The sequence below is a fragment of the Trachemys scripta genome, chromosome 3, assembly GCF_013100865.1.
Source record: "Trachemys scripta elegans isolate TJP31775 chromosome 3, CAS_Tse_1.0, whole genome shotgun sequence".
NCBI lineage: Eukaryota > Metazoa > Chordata > Testudines > Emydidae > Trachemys > Trachemys scripta.
The window spans coordinates 51,560,591-51,577,702 of NC_048300.1; the positions used below are offsets into that span (position 1 = coordinate 51,560,591).

Below are 17,112 nucleotides of genomic sequence, written 5' to 3' on the forward strand. Positions count from 1 at the left end.
TCACCTGTCTCCAGGAGCTATGGTTATAAATAGAGCATTAAATATCCCCAGACTTGTGCTAAAGAGTTGGCAATACTGATATATTAGTAATTCTCAGGGCCTGCATGATGTAGTTAAGTATTGTTATTCCAGAGTTCACTATATGGTGTGTTACACAGTCTTACAAGTTTCTTCTTAGCATGCAAACAAGTTTGCAGTTGTTGAAATAAATGCTGTATTAATTTTCTGATACAATTTCTTCTGGGGACCTTGGCAAGCAGCAAGGGAGTTTGAGCTCTCAGTGTTTCGAACTAGAGTCAGTCCTTGAGGCAGAATTGCTCTCAGGGAACTGAGTATTGGTGTTTTGGCCAAGAGCCCTAAAAGGCAACTACCTGCATGCTGTTTATGATCACCTCTGTTCAAGGACTGGTGTACATCAAACAAGTTGTACTAAGGATACACAGATTCTACATCACTGATTTCTCCTCCAGTGGGAGCACTTGGCAGAGCAACAGTATTTTTACCATCATTGCATAGATGGGGAAAGAGAAGGGCTAAGGGGTTTGTGTAAGGGCATGGTGATCTAATGGATTGAGGTTGGAGCTAGGAGTCAGGAGACTGGGCAATCATCCTACTCCCAATGCTGACCGCCTGGGAGACCCTGATCACTGGTGCCTCGTCAACACAGTGAGGCTAGTTCTGCTTACCTACTGCAAATGGGTTGTATGCGTATGTACAGAGGGGAAGTGAGAGGACAGACAGATGTGAACATGTTAGAGTATGTGGTCTACAAATTATCGAGTCAGGCTAACTCTGAAAGCTTGGTTATCCATGGTTTCTCCTTGTCCAAAGCAGAGATCAGAGACAAGGGTATAAAGAGGGGCTTGACAGGAGCCGCAACACATTGGGAAACAGCTCGAGTGGCAGTTCCTTTGATTAGGATTTTTCCAGACAAACAGTGCTGGGAGGTTGTGAGTGCAGTAGCCATTATCCCTGACCGCGGGCGAATGAAAGCTCTAATCCCCACAACCATAGACATCTGGCAGCAAAGATCCCTACAGGTTTGGCTTTGGTTTGCCTCCTAGATGGAGTCTGATTTCCCTTTAATGTAAGCTCTTCCCCACCCCGCAGTTTAGGGTCCGGTTCTCCTCTTACTTACACCCATTGTTACTCCCGATACAGGTGTATTCGGGAACAGAATCAGGCCCTTAATGAGCGGGTGCTCACCGCAGGACAGGTCCCGACCCTTGAGTTACTCCAAGGTTTGATGACCTGGAATGAACACTCCCTTTGCAAACAAACATGGTTGGTTTTCATATGCCTTTATTTGGAAGTTATAGGCTCTTTACAGGCACTGTGCGTTGGTGTTTCAGTACAGTTCAGATTTACTCTGCATCACCCAGTGACTGAGGGGAGAGGGGGAGGAATACCTCACAGCAACAGTTCCAGCCTCCAGGAAGGCATAAGACATCCGGGGAAACAATCCGCTTCTTTCGAAGCCACAAAACAAGGAATCGGGTTTACAAAACAGACTTTAAAATAATGTACATATACAGGAGCAATGCAAAGCTAAACTACAGCTAAAACTGGTACATATCTAGTCTGCTGCTCAGAGCCCTTTCCCCAAAGCTGGAAAAGGACATTTTAAAAACTAAGAATACAGGGTTATTTTTTAAAAAAAAAGATTCCATGCATTAAGTCGTAGTGTTTTGTGCAATTAAAAAGGAATGAAAATAAATATAACTTAAAAACCTTTTCCATGACACTAATGGAACAGGGGCAAGTTCGTAAGGCACTTCCACAGGGGCTACTCTAAGCAGCATAGGAAACCTGGGCAAAAAGCTGAACAGTGCAACCATTTACAACTGTATGCTCAGAACTACAGACCTGTGCCTGGTGAGATATGAACTGAGAAAGTCTGATGAGATTTTAATCTCCACGAGAGAGACTTGTGCATGGCTGGGGAACAACGGATGGCCGAGTCGCGCCCCCCCGGCACACACACACACACCTAGTGCCGCAGTGAGGGTATCTTCCTGACGCAGGAAAGTTGCACCCATCTAACTATTGCAGAGCGGGCTGATAGCATCGCCACCGGGGAAAGAGATGAGACAATGGTCTTTCAGAGTTGGGGGGGGAGAAAGGTTCATAACTTCTGCCAGACTCCTAGCTAGCTTGTATTATTCATGGAGAAAAAGCTGCAGGATTGTTCATGACCCAAGCTCAATACTGTCCTTATGACCTAAGTTCTGGAGAACTCCAAGCTCTCCAGGAAGAGCAAGAGGCACCAACGGCCTTCCCCTCCCACGTCAATAGCTGACCTTTAGCAAGCTAGCTCTGCTGCAAGCATGCTGCTTAATTCAAATGTTCCAGGAAGTTAAAAATTAGCCTCCACCCTAAATAGAGAACTGGTTGTTTTCACAAGCCTTGAAGCAGAAAGGCCATGTCTACATCCAATTTAGGCAGAGCAGATTAGGGAACTATTTGTGAAAACCAGAGCTGGATTTAGTGAGCTACATGGTAATAAGGAAGGGGTGTGTGTGTGTGTGTGTGTGTGCAGGGGCTGGGGGTTCCTTAAATCCCTGTGTCTTACCCAGTAAAACTGAGACGATAACCTTGAGAGCTGCCTCCCGCCCTAACCCCCTCCATTTACCCCTGTGGATATGAGAGCTCTCAAGCGCACACCACTAGGGGTAGGTTGTTTGCACATATGAAAGAACCCTTTTAGATCAGTTAATGCAATTCTGTTTGAGATGTAGGCAGGACTGGTTCTACAAGAACCCATAAGTATGCCTGGCATTTGCCAATCGTGAGGGCTTGTAACAAGGATACTACAAAAGACGCTCAAAGGCATTGAAAAATAATGGAGACCGCTCCTCTTGTGAACTCCCTTCTGATCCAGATTTACCAGGGGTTCCCATCCCCTTTTGCACACTTGGCAATATTAGCCTTACACAAAGCACAGAGGACAGCTTACTTGATTATTGCTAGGAGATACCCACCAACACTGAAACCTTTTTAAAGTTTCACTATGATCCCTATAGCCACTTTCACTCTCCTTCAGCCTCATCTGAGGCTTCAAGCCACATGGTAGGCTACCATCCCAATTCAGGAGGGCTGGAAGTTGCTCCTATAATGGGAGCAGGATCGCTGGAGACAGAAGAGAAATCTCTTCCTTGTTGTCTTGGTTCAGACTATTGGTTCCACAGTATTCCCAGTCAGTGCTGGCCTAGGAGGTCTGAGCATCAGCCTCAGATCTTCACGTGCCAGCACACTGCCCTACTGCTAAATTGCTCAAAGGCGATTTCAATTTGAAGACAGGCCCATGGTAAACATCTACAGCTGACAACGCCAGCCCACCTCAGTGGTTAGAGGGAAGCTTATCATCCAGCACCAAATAGGTTAGTAAGAGCCATAGTCACACCACACTTGGTTATTGACAAGAACAGACTTCGCAATTCCAATGGCCACTCGAAAATAACGGAACAATCACAAGTGGATAACAAGGTTGCTCGAAGAGAGAGAAACCTAGATCTCCTAAGGATTCCAAACCTCTAGCTTCCTAGGACGAAGGATGTTATTAAATGTAACTAAACCACTCCCAATCTGGTATCCCTGCCTTCACCTTCTCCAGAATCTGTGTCTTTCTTATTCCATAAACCCTAAAACACTTAAAATGGCAATCTAAAAGCTATGAAGCCTTGACTGCTTTGAGGATGGTGTGTTACCAACACCAGCCACTAGAGGACAGATGATCCTTACAGCTGAATAAATTCTGTCATTCACTTAGCTGGAAGGGCTTTAATTACACAGTTCAGGAGCAACAGAACTCAGGGTTCGGACACCATCTTCGTTCAACTGGAGGGCACGTCAGCTGCACAACTGCTCACTACGTAAATTCTTGTTCAAAAGAGATTGACTAAGAGCCAGAAATGCTATGGAAAGAGCATGCGTTCGCCTTGCCATCCAGACCACAGCTGCTCGCTGCAAAGGCGCCTGCGACGAGCGACACGATCTGCTCCCATCTACTGAGCAAAGCCAAGGCTTCAAGTTCAGCGTTTGTTCTGGCAGGTGATCTACATATGTACAAAAACTAAAAACCACCTTAAATAGGGAAGTTATAGCTTTAACATGGGCGGGGGACAGGGTTTGGAAAGTGTCTTGTAGTGCAGTTCAGAAGAGTCAGTTTGAGGGGCAGGATGCAGGGTAGTGGTGGAGTTGGACGTATGGCTTTAATGCAGGTCCTCGCTCTGTGACAATTCCATTAGGATCTCAATGAGGTTGTCCAGCCCCCAGAGGTAGCCGTCCTCTCTGTTCCCTTCCACCCACGGCACGTTGTGCTGGAGGAATTGTCCCTCTGGCAGTGGTGTGGTTTTCCCAAAGTCAATCATCCAGACTTTAGCCTGTTCCTTTTGGTCATGAATGAAGAGGAGGGAGCTCCCAATTACCTGCAGAGAGAAAAGACACTAGTATTCATGCTTCCAGTTTTAAACAGACATATATGCCAGTCAGGATATAGCTGTTTTTGCGGTCGTCACACTCCCATTATCTAAAACCACACCTGCAATATTTTACGCTCGAGTTTTTGCATGTGCAAAAACTTGGATTTGTGCACACCAGCTGCATTTGCACATGCAAATCAGAAATTTAAACTACCGGATTTACTCACAAGTCACAGATTTTGGGCATGCAAGAAGCTTTGCCGAAGAGAGGAGCATGAAACTTTGGGCATATAAAATTGCAGCTGCAAACTTCAGAAGCCAAGTGGAGGTTCCTGGCAGGGGGGAAGACATAGGGCTTGTCTTCATGGGGACACTCAGGAAAGTTAAGACTAAAAGTATGAGGTTAATGCACATCAGTTAAAGCACACAAGACCACTGAGCGAACGCTGCCATTCAGAATAAAGTGGCCTTACTGGACCTTAATCCTCCTATTTCTAGAGTCTTCAAAGGAAGATAAAGCTACAGCAAATGTAGGCCATTTTAATGAGCGCATCCATTCAGGAATTCATGTGCCTTCACTTACGCCCATTAACGTCATACTTGCATTTGATTTGTCTTAATTTTGGGGAGTCCCTGCATAGCCAAGCCCTTTGCATCAGCATTTAGAATAAAGCTCTCCACAGCCCAAGTTCTTTATGGATGATCAGTGCCTGGAATTAAGCTACACTCGCTGGGTCTGTATCCTATGATATACAAACACCGCCTCAGCAATTGTGCTTAAGTTCTTGAATATACATTATACATGGACAAAATGTCCCCTCCCTGACTGATGCTTCATCCAGTAACACTTAGAAAAGAGCCTGGGGTAGGTTTCACCAAGGCTCGTGGCCTCTGTAAGTCTATCAGGATAAGTTACAGGACAGTAGGGTAACAGACATCCCTTCCATGAGCTGCTGCCACTACTACAACGGGCTGCTTCACATTCTGATAAGCCTTTGGACAATTAAATCCTGTCTGTCCTCAGCGTGTGTGCATGCACCTCTCCCACTGAATCCAACAGGAGTTTGGGAGGGCATCCGTGTGTAGAATTTGGGTGTGTGTTACTTTAAGAAAGCCTGCCTGAAGAAGGTAATCCTTCTGCTGCAGCTTCCCCTCCTGGGGGAATCCCTACCAGGCCAGCCAAAGAGGAGGTGGAACAGAGCTCACACAAACTGATGCACAGGAAGGGCTCCCTCTGCACTTCTCCTTCCTTTACTACCTGGCCTTATTTCCAGTTTGGCCAGGTGCTGAATATTCACAGAGCTCACTGACTCCAGTGGGAGCTGTGGGTGCTCAGCACCTCTGAAGAGCCTGTGATATCTGCTTCCCCTACTGGTCCAAGACCCCAGCCCAGGCATGCGGATTTTCAGACCCCACTGCCTGGCCTGCCTAAGGTATTCCCCAAGGTTCTTACCCAGTGCTGGGTTTGAGTCAGTTTTTGCATCAATACTGTGTTTCAGCTGTGCACATGGACGCCAGGATCACTTTTCATAATGCTCACTGCATAGTTTTGCCTCACATAGCTTCTGCTTCCCCAGTTAAAAAAGAATTCAGTAGGTGCATAGGCCTCAATTCAGGAAAACACTCAAGTAAGCTTCTCAAACAGAAAGGTTTTACAGAGTCAGGGCCATAATAATGTGTCTCCCAGGTGCAGTAGTTTGATGGACTCTATACTGACTTGCACTATTGCTATTCCTGGTAGCAACGGCTAGCGCAACCCCTACAGGAGCAGCGAAAGTGGGCACCTTCAGCTAGCCCCTCGAATAAGGGACAGGGAATGCAGATGAAACTTGGAAGCTAGCAGAGAAAGACTCAGCCAATTGTAGGAAGCCGTTCTTGAACCACGAAAGGGTCTGAAGAGCAATTTGTTAGCTGGAAGGGATCCTAACAGGAGAAATTAAACTAACAAGACCAGTCTGGTGACTGGTCAGAAGATGTTCCCTATTAATCAACAGTTCAAGACAGCGTGGGGAGGCGGGGAAGGGGGGAGTGCTGGAGCCTAGCACGTCCCCTGAAGCAGTCCCCAGGAAAGAACAGTGATGCAGCTCTAGAAGAATTCAACCAATGTCAGCATTTCAAACAGCAGTGCTACCACGTTTGAAGCATCACCCATTTTAGGTCTGCCTATAGAAAAAAAGTTTTTAAATGGAAGCACGTAGAGCTTGCATAAGTAATTATGAATTTACATTTGTGAGGAGGCTTTCTTCCCTCAGTGCATTGGAGCTTTCCCAGAGACAGACGGGTCTGGGAATGAAGGCACATCAGACGCACTCCTTTCCACTCTCAGAGCCTCCCTTTGCCCCGAAGGACCAGTTTCGCTTTAAAGAAACTATTCCTGCATAAGTGCTTCATTCTCATCTCTTTGGTAACTGAGTTCTGAAAAAGCCCATGGAAAATGCTGACTTTTCAATATTGATTTTAGTCCCAAACCAGACTGAAAAGTTGTTATTTTGAAGTTTCCTGTGAAATGGAAATTCCAAAAGATTTCCATTTGGAAATGTCAAAGGTTTTGTTTCAACATTAGCTCAAAAAACAAACAAACAAACCTGACATTGCTGCAATCGAAATGTTTAATTTTGGTTCGTTGAACTAACCCAAAACTCTTTGTTTCAAGTAATTTAAACATTTCAATTGCCCTGAGACTTGTGATTCAGGTGCAAAAACATGTAGGGAAAAATATGGAAACTATTTTCTCACAGAAAATCATTCTGACAGAAGACCCCTGACCAGCTCTTGCCAGCAAGCTCTATAAGTGCTGTTTTGAGATACTCTCCCAGCATCCTTTCAGGTATCTGGAATCGTGTTTAAATATCAGAGGGGTAGCCGTGTTAGTCTGGATCTGTAAAAAGCAACAAAGAGTCCTGTGGCACCTTATAGACTAACAGACCTATTGGAGCATAAGCTTTCGTGGGTGAATACCCACCCACGAAAGCTTATGCTCCAATAGGTCTGTTAGTCTATAAGGTGCCACAGGACTCTTTGTCATGTTTAAATAGCTTATGATGCTGGAAGCCAACCATTATCTGGAACTTACACTCATGTAGACTTTAGCACAGAGATATCATATTATATTTTCTATGACAGAATAGCCAGGAATATTCCTGAAGTCACATATAAGCATAAAGATTCTGAACAAAAATTTAAATATGAGCTCCTGGATTAATAACCATGATGGTTATACATTGAAAAGGTAGCTTTCACTTAGTGTCAGATGTGACAAGGTTACATCAAAGTTGTAGGTCATATGATCTCCCTGCAGGTACTAAGCAGACAAACCTATGAAAATACACATTTGAGAATAAACTCAAGTTTTAGAAATGTATGAGTTCTAACACTGACGATATCCCTTTCTTGGACAGAAGCTACAGAGTACACATAGAGACAGATCTAGCTAAGCATCATCTCAAAAGAGAAAGGCAAGTTCTACCTCATGGCATTTAAAGAACGATGATGTTTCCAGGGTGTCACGGATCCCCTTCAACCGATTAAGGTAACCATTCTGGAATGATAAAGAAAATAAGCTATCAGTACTACTACAAGTTTAAGTCTTTTCAAGCAAGACTTTTCAGTGGTAAGTCCTAGAGAGGGGCGTGTTAGACTAGTAACATGGTGAATTTCTGGAATTCTTCAAAGTCCCCTTGCTAATCACACCAATGTTCCTGGTCTAATCCAAAAAGCAGGCTAAATTATAAATATTCTAATACATACAGTACTGTCTAACCGTGCTGCCAGCCCCTCTTCTAAGAGGAGTCAAATCAACTGCTCAAACTCTGGCGCTGGTGGGAGGTTGCAGAGGGGTGGACTTCAAGAGGTTAGCAGTTTGACTGATTAGATTCACCTCTCTTTAGCCCTAGCCTTAAACAGTGTCAAAGTGGTTTGAAAGAACTCCAAGTCCGCCTGCGTACATAGAAGCAATTTGGCCAAACCAGAGCTGGGCAGCGTCATTTACAGAACCAAGAATAAACCCCAGTTAGCTAATGTCAAAGTAAACAGGCAGGTTTGAAGTCGGCAGTGCTAAGAGCCAGGCCATTTAGAGTCATTCGCTAATAGGCTTTATATGGTAGGGCCTAAAATGGAGCTAGTTTATCAAATTGTATATTTCACCCAGTCTATGGAAAACATTTACAGCTAAACAGCTAGTTCACCTAGCAACACGCAGCAGCACCATTTGGCATATGCAGGATACATGGGTTTGCAGCATTCAGGCCCAAGAGAGGGATGGCTACAGACAATGGTCCCATCCTCCCCCCACCCCTCCCAACGCCCCTGGATGGCAGGGACACTGGGCACCCTTACACCCTTATGAGGCAGCCCACAGTATAGGAAGGAAATCTTCTCCAGCCAAGCAGCCAGAGATCAGATCACCAGCCCCAGCCACTACTGATGGGAGCTTGTTCCTCACATCCCATGCCTGCAGCCTCTTCTCCATCTCTACAGCAGATTTCCCCTCCCCTAGTTTAGCCGACCACACCTATCCTTCCGCGTCTGTCCTCTGGCAGTGGATGGTTTCGTAATCCTACTAGCTGCCTGATATAATCAGGTTGCCTAGCGCAAAGTCTGAGGGTTGCCATTACAGCTAACAGCATGTTCTCTCCTAGCCTCTGCCTACCCCTGCACCTTCTCCAGGCTAGGAAGTGGTCTCTACTTTGCCCTTCTGGTGCTATTTCCCAATGGGCTCGGCATAGCAACGGCAAGGTTAATTCTGTGGTCCTTGGCATTAGGCAATGCATCACCAAGGCAAGAGCCTAGAGGAGGAAGGAGCCCACTCTCGCATCTGGCAGGCATTTGGGCAATGTCGTCCTAATGCAACTGCCGACTCACCAAAATGTTACGGTTTCCTTTAGTGAATTCTCTGAAGGCCTCTGTGACCTGTTCCTTTGTTCTTGTCTTCTTGAAATCCCGGTTCACTGTGCCATCTTCTTTCTTAAAAAGGGAGAGAAACCCAGACACATTGTCATGAGAGCGGGTAGTTAGAGGAGGTGACTTGTGTTTGAAACACTGCTGGGCATGTCATGAACCAGAGTGCTGACTGGCTTCCTTGAGGGCAAGGGGACAAGTAGTTAAGATTCAAGTAAGTGCCATGAAATAATAAATAATACCTACTCTTCCATAGCGCTTTTCAGCTCAAAGTGCTTTACAGAAGGAGGTAAATATCATTATCCCTATTTTACAGATGGGAAAATAGAGGCACTGAGAAGTCACCCAGCAGGGCCAAAACCAAGATTTGAACTCAGATCTCCCAAGTCCCAGTCTAGTTCTCTATTCTCTAGGTCCTCCGCTTATGGAGAGTCAGATGTAGTGACTGTATGCCTTACTGAAGAGGTCAGCAGACATACTGACCTGCTGGTCAGCTCTTGCAGCCAGACCATTACTTAATAAGGAATCTTATCAGCAGCTCTCCAGTGTCACAGAGACTTACCAAGGCCACTAATGACATGGGCAAGTTACTGTCCAGGGACCATAGCACTGACTAACCCCAAGTGCAGGTCCTAGAAGTAAGTACCTCTCATTTTTTGCCATGTAGCTCCCGAATTCCTTCTCCCTGCTTTCTCTGGCCAGAATGTCTAATAGCCAGCAGCTGCCTCCTATTGTATTCTTGCTTCAAGAAGAAGCAAGCATAAAAGTCATGCTAGAAAACATCTGAGGATGGAGGGAAGGGAAAGGTAGACATTTCCCAGAAGGGGACACAAAAATCCCTGGGTAGCCAGTCTGATTTGAAACACTAGGGCAGTTTTTGGGTGGGAAGGCATAATGCAGACTGCAGCAGCTCACCCATAGGCCCTGGGCAATACCTGCTTTACTCCCTACTGAAAACCGCAAAAAAACGGTGGGTCTGCAGGAGACCCGGGTCCCAAGCCCATTGATTATGGCCAAGAGTCGTAAAAGACACCTGCCTGTCGGCTGTTTATGATCACCTCTGTGTTCAAGGACTGAGACGTACAGTGTAAAAACTCAGCAAGCTGTGTACACTCTTCCCTCCCGCTCCAGTTGAGCAGCATGGCTACCTGAACATCTCACCCGCTCAGGCTGCACCCAGTCTAGCCCTAGAAGGGACCCAGCACACCCTCCCAGCTGAACTGACCCGCTTTCATCTGCTCCTGCTCAGCAGAGGAAACAGCCAAATGGCTCAAGGTTTCCCAGATTCCCATCACTTGGCAGCGAGCGGTACTTCACTCCAGGAAGGTCCCCTTGAAGTCAGCTACTCCACACGAGCAAGGATGTTAGATTCTGCCCTGGAAGGATTTCTTTAAACATCATTGTCAGACAAAGGTCCACATTGGAGGCTTTGTGATCTATGTAGATTGACCATGGGTTGAAGAGTCAGGTCAGGTCTATCATTAAATACCTTCTCTCCTCCCAAAAGCCACAGAGCAGGCAATAAAAGAAGTTGCAAGAAAAAAAAAAGACACAGTGGTCATGAATATGCATCTCTAGCTTTTACCCTTGACCTAAACAAAGTCTGATGTTGTGAAGAGGTAAGTGTTTTTCCTTAAATTTATCACCATTGCTATGAATGGTGCAGCTCCACAGTTGTAGGAGGTAGACAGATTGCCAGCATGTTTCTCATTCGGTCAACTAGGCCTGTTCTGAGTGAGGTGGCTGTGGGGCACCCAGGAATCCTCATCACTGGAGGCTTTTAAGAACAGGTTGGACAAACACCTGTGAGGGATGGTCTCAGTATACTAGGTTCTGCCTCCGTGCAGGGGGCTGACTAGATGGCCTCTTGAGGTCCCTTCCAGCCCTACATTTCTGTTACTCTATCAATAGCAATGGTGGGAAATTTTAAGAGAAAAGGTTTATGCAGACACAGCCCAGGATTAGAGTTAGCCATAGTTAAGTGCTCCATTTAATGAAGCTCTGTGCACAGCACGACAGAAATAGCAAGAAGCCTCTGCTCCAAGGAGCTTACAGGCTACCAGGCAGCACAGATACATGCAATGCCAGACTGACAGCAAGGCAATTGTCAGATGTCAGGCACCAATAGTGAATCAGCACAATACCCTTGCATGTCTGCGTCAGATGTGGGATTACAGCACACTTCGCGGTAGAACTTTGTCCCCAAAAGGCTCTCTTCTCCTACTATTCTGTTCCCAAAGGTCTTAGGGAAGGAAGTATGCAAACAACTGGAAGTCAAAAGATTGGGGTGCCATTCCTGCTCTTCTACAGACTTCCTATGGGATCTTTGCCAAGTCTCTTAACCTCTCTCTGCTTCCGTCCCTTAGCTACAAAATGGGGATGATGAAGAGTCTCACAAACAAGTTAAGAAAGCTACTGTGATGCTAAGTCACTTTGAGAGCCTCAGACGCTGTAGAAATGAAGAGCATAGATCAGGTTCTTTCATTGTTTGTCCAGATTCTATAAACCACTGAGTAATCAGAATTCCCTTTGGGACCTGCACTTCCTGGCTGTAAAGGCTAGTTTTAAAGTGTGTCCTATACACACAGCTTTGTTTCCAGAGTCTAGTGCTCCTTGAAGGATGACTTGTTTGCCCACAACACTCTGAAAGGATGGGAGCCGGAAAGACATCCTGTTATGCTGGGGAAGATGAAGTAAGAATGAAGAACTGGATCAGAGGATGAGGGAAGGAACAGAGTACAATGAATATCCTGTCCTGTAGCTTTAGATGTCCTTATAAAGCCTTCCCGGGGCGTTCTGAGTATTCAACTGAGCACCATTCCCAAAGAAATGGAAGGTGAAATATGTGTGTGTACAATGCATGAATTGTGGGGGCGAGTAGACTGATCATGTAAATCAGTGTGTCAAATTTAGTCAGTAAATGATATGCAAATGTAACCCAAGATTATGCACATTATGTAAACTGACTTAAGCAATAGTAAAACCTACAACTAAAGATGCTGAACAATCTTGCTTGCTAAAGTATGCTCAGTGGAGTGGATCTGTGCGACGTTACACCTGTTTAGGAAAACTGCTGTTTGTGTGAGTGCAATTGGGAGCCATTTATAATGCATAAAGTCCTAAGTGCTTTGGGACATGACAGCCTGAGATCATCTCAGGGCCTGTGCACCGTTGCAGGTGACCAAGATCAGAGAGGCCATGCTGACAGAATGTGTGCTCTCAGAGAGTGGGGAAGTACCTTCAGAGGAGGTTTGTTTGCTCAGGAACTTGATCCCTCTTGTTGTCCAGAGGGAGAGTTCCCTGGCTACTATGCATCAGTCATCAGTCATATGGAAACCTCCCCCGACCCTGCCCCTTGGAGATGACAGATACCAACCTGGAGAAGGGCTATCACATTAGTTTCACATGTAAACTGCAGTACAGCCTTGCACAAAGCATTCAAGAAGGGAGGTGTATGGTTATGAGTGGAGTCTTACGTGCGGCTATAAATAAATGAAACAGTGGATGGGCTTTGAGATAAGGCATTAGCTCCGTTTCAGGAAAGCCAGCTAGAATATTTATAATGCTGCTCCTATAATTATTCCCCACTTGAAGTTTTCCCTGAGCTGCCAGGCAGTGCTGTGGTGTTTTCCATAGGCTTGACATTTACAGGTGTTCTAGCCCCAGGGAGTTAATCTTTACAAAGAAGAAATGTAGGGCTGGTTGATGGGCCATAGCAACTGGGCTTTCCCTGCCACCACCCCCACGTTCGCACCAGTTTTAGCCTATGGTAACTTTAGCGTCAATGCTAACTTGTTTCTTCTGTGGAATCCTATAACTTGCAGTCAGCAAGATCAGGTCGCCAGGTTCTTTCTTGAAGGGTGTTTGGGTGGGATTTTCAGGAGCCTAAGGAAGTTAAGGCAATGGAGTTTGTGTGACTATATAAATGTGTATACATCAGTACAGCAGTACACTATGCAGGGCATATACTTCTGAGAGTGACTGATGCCTCAGGGTAGTTTTAACTACCAGTAGAAATGGGATCCATCTTGAGTTTTACCCTGGTTATTTTGATAAAATCTGGCGTTCCCAGCCTTTTCAATGCAGGAAAGCACCACTGTCCCCATTGTACAGACAGAGAGATGCAAAGTGGGTAAGTGACTTACTCATGGTCACCCAGCAAGCTGGGAACGGAGCTAGGAATGGGACAGGAACTAAGTTCCCAAGTCCCAGTCTTGCGGTTTGCCTACTAGATTCCATTGCCCTCCTCTTGAAACTTGATACATTCACTAAGGCTCTCTTCATGCAAGTCTCTTGCTCCACCCCACAACACTCTGCCTATTGATACTTGCACACAACTCTCAGTTACTTTAGTGGGAGCTGCTCCTGCCGATCTGAAAACAAGATTTAGCACAAGATCCTCTCTATCAAGATCTCCACTACAGACAACTTACAGGGTAGATTACTCCAGACAATACCGTTTTTCCAGGAAGATGTCCATAGTGAGAAAGTAGGGAAGGAAAAAACAAGAACCGTCTCTCAATAAAACTTTCCTAAGTTTCCCCATGAGGCTTCAATAGCAGCTTCAAGATACTGAATGCCTGTTCTCAGCAGGGAATGCTTATCCAGCTATGAAGCCAGGGCCGGCTCTGGCTTTTTTGCTGCCCCAGGCAAAAAAGCCTCCCGCCGCCCCCTGTGGGGAGTGCGGCAGGGGAGGGCGCCGAGCCTGTCCGCAGGCCCGCTCTCCCCGACCGGCCGGAGCACCGCAGGGAGGGCGGCGAGCCCGCCACGGCTCCGCTTTCCCTGGCGGCCAGAGCGCCAGGGGGAGGGCGGAGAGCCCGGCCGGGGCTCCGCTCTCCGCGGCGGCCAGAGCGCAAGGGAGGAGGGCGGCGAGTCCACTGCAGCTCCGCTCTCCCCGACTGGCCAGAGCGCAAGGGGAAGGGCAGAGAGCCCAGCCGGGGCTCCACTCTCCCCAGTGGCTAGAGCGCCGGGGAGAGGGCGGAGAGCCCGGCTGGGGCTCCGCTCTCCCCAGCGGCCAGAGCGCCGGGGGGGAGGGCGGCGAGCCTGCCGCGGCTCTGCTCTCCCCGGCGGCCAGAGTGCCGTGGGGAGGGCGGCGAGCCCGGCGGCCGGAGCGCCGCAGAGAGGGCGGCGAGCCCAGTCGTGGCCCCGCTCTCGGGCCGGAGCACTGCGCCGCCCCCCTCCAGGTGCCGCCCCAAGCACATGCTTGGTGGGCTGGTGCCTGGAGCCAGCCCTGTATGAAGCAAGCAAAGTAATACAATTCAGCAACATTTGCTGTGTGTAAAACTTCAACTTTTAGGTAGGGGGAAAGATCTATGCCAGTAACCAAAGTGAAATGTCAGTGCTATAGATTGGAGGGGGGCGGAAATCTAGGAACTGAGGGATTTAAGGAGAATTACAGTAATTAGAGGCAAAAGACTCAATTAGATGAGTCCATCCCCTTGCGGTATTCCTATATATAATCCTTTAGACCAAGCATGCAGCCCAGAGAACTATGAACAGATAAATACACTTAATCTTAGCAAGAGGACAGAGAGAAGCAACAGACGAATCACCATGTGCAAGATTTAGTCCTAACTGATCCAGCTACCTTTTAGTTTTAGTTTCATAAAGTGCACCAGCCAAACAGTGACAGTTACAGCAATGGAAATGGGTGAAGGGTTGTTCAGATTAAGGGCTGATATAGGGAACTGTCTGACTGGGTGGAGGGAGCAAAGAGGAGGAGATTTAGTGGTGTTTTGAAGAGGGCTGGGAAAGTCAGTGAAATGGGACAGTTCTCAGTAAGGTGTCAGTTAAGAATCAACCTCCAGTAGAACTGGAGGGGAAGGGGGAAACTGAGCAGTGGTCAGAACTGGTGGAACAGATAAGGGAATGTGTATTACGGCAAGACGACAAAGGTTTTTTAAGGGGAAGGTAGCCAATAGTGGAGGCCTCTCAGGAAGGCAGCTATGCTGCAGCACACCAACCATGCTGAAAAAATGATTATTCTTACTTTAGCCCCTTTCAGCAAGTCCCTGAGTGACACAGAGAGATACAAATGCAATACCACCCGCTGGTCATGAATCTTGTTGCATCAATTCAACCTCAGAAAGGCCTCCCCTTCTCACAGTGGGATCGCCTTCACTGCTCAGCGTTTGTCCAAGGAAAAACATTTGCTAGGAGCATGGGTTGAAGTGGTCCAGTCACAGCAGTTCAGTAAGAAGGTGCTTTTCAATGGGGCACCGTCTTTGCACCAGAATGTTCGCTTGCATTTAGCTCCGCACTTTCCAAGTCTCTCAACTAGGGTGACCAGATGTCCTGATTTTATAGGGACAGTCCCGATATTCGGGGCTTTTTCTTATATAGGCTCCTATTACCCCTCACCCCCGTCCCGATTTTTCATACTTGCTGTCTGGTCACCCTACTCTCAACCCTGTGGTTGCGAAGCCCTCCCTAATGTAAAAGGATGCAGTGACGCCTGCCCAGTTATGCAGACAGCCTGAAACAGCAGCTGTGAGAATGTTGACTGAGTTTTAAATCCAATGACTAATGACAATACAAATAATGCATCCCACGAAGTGGGCATTCACCCACGAAAGCTTATGCTCCAATACATCTGTTAGTCTTAAAGGTGCCACAGGACTCTCTGTTGCTTAATACAAATAATCTCTATGTCAGCCATTTCCCCGCTGTTCAAAGAGTGTTAAGAAAATGGGGCTGTTATTAGGAGGATCTCCACAGAGTACTGAAGGAGCAGCTGGGGTTGTGGATGTCAGTTGCAGCGAGTGCCACTACTCATTTTAACCACCACTTACCACTTGTTTTAACCCCAGCTTGTTTTAATCAATCTGACCACTGGTTAGTGGAGTTCATCTCTTAATCCCTTCTGCCCTTCTCCCCAATTCAAAGCAGGGTTTCCTTCATTTTAATTCAGTTCTACAGTGATTGGATGTTTATCTCTAGTAAAGGGTTTGAAAGCGCCTAAGACCCATTAACTTGCAATGAGACTTAGGCTTCTAAGGCCTGATCTACACCTAAAAATGTGATCAATCTAACTACAACGCTAAAGGCTGTGAAAAATTTTGTGCCCTGTGCCACGTAGTTAGGGTGACATAACTCCCACTGTAGAATTCTTCCATTAGCCTAGCCACCACCTTTTTGGAGAGGTGGATTACCTACATTGATTACCTACCCCTTCTGTCGAGGTAGGACTCATCTACACAACGGTGCTACAGTGGCACAGCTGCAGTGCTGTAGCTGTGTCGCTGTAGTGTGGACATACCCTCAGTCACTTAGGGCTTGTCTTCACTGCAAAGTTGTAACTTGTTCCCCATTCACACATACAAACCCTTCACTCGAGTGTGGTGCTTGTAAATCAAGTTGGCTGGCCCATAACGGGGCTCAGGCTGCAGCTCGAGTCAGCAGAACTCATTAGTTGCTAACATGACCATCCTGTAGTGTGAATGAAGGCTAGTTCCACTCATGTGCCGCTAGTCCTCCAATGCCTTCCCATAATTCCTCTCCTCTAACCACCAATCCTCATGAAGGGACAGACAAGTTCCTCCACAATTCACCGGGAGATAATTCATAGAGTGGCTCTGCTTACTGCAGTGCCAAGGACCGTGAGACAGTCCCCAGAATTCTTAGACCCACACACGAGTGAGTGCAGCACCTGGGTGGACAAAGCAGCTTGCATGCTATTTTGCAGTGTGGCTGCTCTCACTCAAGCTAGGCTAAAATTGAGAGAAGTAACTCAAGCGTAGATAACTTAAATTAATTCTGCAGTGAAGACATGTCCTTCAGCACTTTTGCAAGAGTT

The 17,112-nt window shown here is 46.7% G+C and overlaps 1 protein-coding gene across 1 annotated transcript in view; it reads right to left on the minus strand.

The window, feature by feature from the left end:
- Positions 1-1,285: 1,285 nt before the first annotated feature.
- The window catches only part of ITPKB (inositol-trisphosphate 3-kinase B), a 113,070-nt gene continuing 97,243 nt past the window's right edge, over positions 1,286-17,112 (minus strand). Inside the window, exons 6-8 of the mRNA XM_034764712.1 lie at positions 9,282-9,383; positions 7,888-7,959; positions 1,286-4,427 (exon numbers count right to left, since the gene is read on the minus strand). Coding sequence (XP_034620603.1) covers positions 4,212-4,427; positions 7,888-7,959; positions 9,282-9,383 — 390 coding nt within the window. The 3' untranslated portion in view covers positions 1,286-4,211. The remainder of the gene's footprint in view (positions 4,428-7,887; positions 7,960-9,281; positions 9,384-17,112) is intronic.